Genomic DNA, 4676 nt, shown 5'->3' on the forward strand with positions numbered 1-4676 from the left:
TGTGATGATATATAAAATATGGAGTGATTTCTAAATGTTTTATGGATGGAGTTTGGGTAGTAGGGGATGTTTAGCTGATGGTTGGAGTGAAAAATGGTGAAAAATAAGAGATTTTGGGGTGATTTCAAAGTTTAGAAGACATTGTCAATTGTCCCTCAATCAACTAAGAGTGGTGCTCGATCAATTGAGCACATGATAGGAGAAACCCGAGAGCTTTAAGGGAGTACTCGATCAATGACCGGTCAACCAAACTTTTGGGCAAATTGACCTCGGGAAATGCTCCGCAAAACCTCATGCAACCAAGCATAGGAAGCAAGGCAAAAACTGAGTTTTCAGGGGCAATTTGGCAAATTAAAGTTTTTAGGAGCTCGGGAAAATTTTTAGAACATAGAAATTAAGAGTTTATAATCTGAAAAGTGGCCATAATGTAAATGCAGAGAAACATGATTATGAACCAAAAGAGAATAAGGAGGGGAATGCCAAAGGCAAGGCTAGTAACTGAAGTGAAGTCGTAACATGATGGTATTTTGTTACAAAGGAATTAGCAAGTTTCTAATAACATTGTGATGCATTGTCTAGGACACAAGTACCAGGTACCATTAGCAATAAGGGCACCTAACTCCAGACCTATAGCTACCCAACAATCAGGAGGTAACACTGTCCTGTGAGAAACAGGTAGGTTCGGCAGGACTGACAACACCATTAGAGCCTTAAGAGGATGCTTAGTAGAGTAAAAGAGCTTATATTCAGAAAAAGGCTTTGGGAAGTAGAGAGCAAAGTCCTAGATCTGGTAATCATATTGGAAAATGGGGTTAATTAGGAGCTGGTCGCGTAGAAAGAGAAACATCTGGGTCAGATTTCGAAGACACAGAATTGGAAAATTAAGGAGATGAGCTGCGAGAGACAGGGTCATGTACAGAGGATAGATGTGCAGATGGAGATTAAGTGTTTGTTAATATGTGTAGCCTAAGCGAATGCTCATAGTAAACGCATACTCTTTAAATCTAATTTGCTAATTTTATAAATCGTGTAAAACATTACCATTCGCAGATACTTCCAACCCCAACCGTCCAACAATGAATAATACTTGTTTAACAATGGCTCCGTCCAAACCACTAGATTAAGTTAACCAATTGAATTAATTAAAGATTACAGCCAATATTATATATAAGCTTACAATTTACAATACACAGCGATAAGATTCTTCACATGTTCGCCTCTGCTTCCTTCAACTCTAGACTGTCCAGTACATGCACATACTCCTCAAACCAACCGGCAACCAGAAAGAGTCGGGAGCTCGGGATGTCAAACTCACTTCCCTCCCCCCGCGCGTCCCCACCACTCGCGCTCCCACCACGTCACCTTGGAAATGGCGGGGAACAACAGAAACTGCGTCAGCAATTTAAAACTCAATAATAATAATAATAATAAAAATAAAATAAATAAATAAAAAAAAACAAACCCTTCGTTTCTGCCTCTGTAGTCTGTCCCCATTTTTGTGATTCGTTGTATCATTGTGTACAGAGAGAGAGAGAGAGGGAAAAAAGCAGTGAGAAAAGGAACATAAATACTAGGATGATTTGTGTGAGGCTTTTGCAGAAGGAGGAGCTCTGAATCAATGTATAAACAAACACAGAGAGAGAAAGAGAGAGAAATAAAATAAAGTATCGAAGGAAGTCTGAAGAATTCTCTAATATTTTTAACCTCCAAATTCACATGGCTTCTTGGGCGTCTCTTTCTCTCCCACATTTTTTGGTGTTCCTTTTCTTTTCCTCTCCCTCACATTCTCTCTCCTCGGTAGTTAGCTCTCCTTTTTCAATGCCATTTGAAGGCTGTTGACTGAACGGGTACGGAGATTCCTCAGATCTACAGTGAAACTGTGAAAGCCTTTCGCTCTTCTCACTCCCAATTCTTCTTCTTCTTCTTTTTCTTCTTCGGAGGAGGGTGGCTTTTGTTCAACCGCTAAAAGGTGTGCCTCTTTTAAGCTTAATTGTGTATTTTGGTATGTGTTCTTTCTACAAATGCACGTTCAATCCAGTCCGTCAATGGTTTGAATTTTCTTTCTGTTTTAACTTGTTTCGTTAATATTGGATCTCCGCTTCATTTTCTCAAATTCAATTTCCATTTCACTGCTTCTGTAGAATTTGTTTTATTAGAGAATTTGGTTCCGCTTCTCTGTATTGGATCCCTGAATCCATTTTGGTTATTCGTAATTTGATTTTTCAATCGAAAATGACAGAATTAACTTTTTTTTTTTGCATGAAAATTCTTCGAGAGTTTTTTGCTAGTTCAATCTTCTGCTGAACTAAAGAATGTCGAAAATTGTTCTTTTTGGATAAATATTGTTTCTGCTAATTTCTTTTTGTATCACAACTTTCATTACAAAATCAAGGCATTTCTCAGCGTTTTTATTTGGTTGATTTTACATGTAATCAATCTGTTATCTTTGTTTGCTGTTTATAATCTTTGGTTATCTGCCAAAATTCTGCTTAAATTCAATGGTGAACCTGCACAGCCAGACTGGTTTAGAAGCTCTATGCTCTCACCTTTGATATTTCCAATAATTTTTTTTTTTTCAATTAAATAAATATGCTTTTATTTTTATTATTGCTTCTTCCATTAGTTTGACCATTTGATTGTTGATGTGGGACGTATGGCTTTGTAAAGCTTGAGCTATTTATGATATCATGTTCCCTTTCACAGTGGAAGAGCTTGTTCAAGATGACCAAGAACGTGCTATTTTTCTTCTCAAATTTTCTTTTGCTGCGTTTCTTTTAGAGATTCAAAATTGTACGGTATTCATCAAAAGGGCAAAAAAAAAAAAAAAAAAAAAAAAAAAAAAATCAAGGATTCTGGTCTTCACTTTGGAGAAGTAGGGGTCAGAGGGGCTTGCATTTTAGGTAGCAAATTGGCATTCATCAAGTTGAATATCTGAAACAAAAGGTTTCTTTAGCAAATGAGGTTATAGATAATGTGAGACCTATCTTATATTTTCCAATGGCATCAGAAGAGAATAAATTCTGGTAAACTCAAAAACCATGTTTTACTTCTAATTTCTCAGTAAAGTCACCGTATCTTTAATTTACTCCTGAAATTAAGCCATTACTTGTTAGTTCTAGGCAGCTATGTTGCTTTCATAATATTATGACCAAATGTGCATGGCTCATCCAAAAGAAATCGCCTACTCATATACTTATTCATGTTTAATTTTTTTTTTTTTTTTTTTTTTTTTTTTTTTTTTTTTTTTTTTTTTTTTCAGTACCAAAGAAAACAAGTTCACTTCAAATTATATTGTTTCTTATGCAGTTGGTGACCTGAGCAGGAACTTCTGGCCAAATAAAACTGCAGCATATTTTTCTGCATTGGATTTTCTCCGTGCTCTATTAACTCTATCTCCTGGATGTGAAATGTTGCACAAGATATGTTTTTGAGATTGCTGAGATGCATATACTGAAGTGGCAACCATGGTTCAGTAGCATTAGAATGCCCATCTACGTTTAGACAAATGGTTTCTGAAATGGAGAGTGGTCATATTGAAGAGATGGACATCGAAGTCCTCCCTTCAATGTGGCCTGACGATGTTGGAACTGATGCTGGAAAGCAATTCAATGTAGAAAAGCCAAAAGGGGATCAAGATATGTTGGAGGAGGTTACAATCATAGATGATGCAACAATAGTTGATTTCAAGCGTCTTTTAGAGCTAACGAATTACACTGAGACGGGCTCTTCTCAGTTGGCATACCTTGTTAAGCACTGGGAGTATAAGCAGGCAAATGCTGTACGTCTTCTCAGAGAAGAACTTGACATTCTAAGCAAACAACGGGAGGAAGTTGAGCTAAAAAAATTGGAGATATTGGAGGAGCATCGGTTTGAGGAAGAAAGATATGGCGGTGATAAACGTCCAATATCTATACTGGATGAAGTTTATGATCTATGGCAAGACGTTCCCCGCAGGAAAAATGATGTTATTGTCCAGAATAAGAGAGTTGAAATAGATGCTGAGTATGATACTGTTGTATACTGGAAGCAGCGGGCTATGCATTTAGAGAAATTATTGGAGGCAAGTACTCAGAGAGAGCAGATACTCATTGAGAAGTTACAGGAAAGCATAAAAGATCTTGAAAGGCAGTCCTCACCTGTGGAAGAATTGTCCCAGATTCTGAAAAGAGCAGATAATTTCTTGCATTTTGTACTTCAAAATGCCCCCGTTGTCATTGGCCATCAGGTAAGTTTGGCATATATAGTATAAATGCTCTGTTTGCAACAACTTTTCAAGATGATCTTCCCTTGTGGTACTTGGATCTTTCATACTCGGTTATTGATTGCTTGAAGGGATTTTAAGCACTATAACAGCTGAAATTGTATATATATATATATATATATATATATATATATATATATTGTTGTGGCCAACAGTCAGTTACAAGAATAAAAAGCAATATGTACCTTTTGATATTTATTTTCTTTTATAACATCCTTTTTCTAACGTTTCCTTCAAAGAGGAACAAGAAGGAATCACATGAAACATTCAGTAGTAATAGATACACTAATGTATTGATAATTGCTCAAGTCATCATGGTAAGATCTTATTTGGGTTCAACAAAATCCTTTATAGTCTTTCTGCTTATATGGGGCCATGTCATTTGTTGTTTACAGCTATATTATTGTTTCTCACA

The 4676-nt window shown here is 36.4% G+C and overlaps 1 protein-coding gene across 1 annotated transcript in view; it reads left to right on the plus strand.

The window, feature by feature from the left end:
* The first annotated feature begins 1729 nt into the window (after positions 1 to 1729).
* LOC132185157 (histidine kinase 5) overlaps positions 1730 to 4676 on the plus strand; it is a 13428-nt gene continuing 10481 nt past the window's right edge. The window contains exons 1-2 of the mRNA XM_059598969.1: positions 1730 to 1969; positions 3307 to 4225. Coding sequence (XP_059454952.1) covers positions 3506 to 4225 — 720 coding nt within the window. The 5' untranslated portion in view covers positions 1730 to 1969; positions 3307 to 3505. The remainder of the gene's footprint in view (positions 1970 to 3306; positions 4226 to 4676) is intronic.

Source organism: Corylus avellana, chromosome ca6 (assembly GCF_901000735.1).
Source record: "Corylus avellana chromosome ca6, CavTom2PMs-1.0".
Taxonomy (NCBI): domain Eukaryota; kingdom Viridiplantae; phylum Streptophyta; class Magnoliopsida; order Fagales; family Betulaceae; genus Corylus; species Corylus avellana.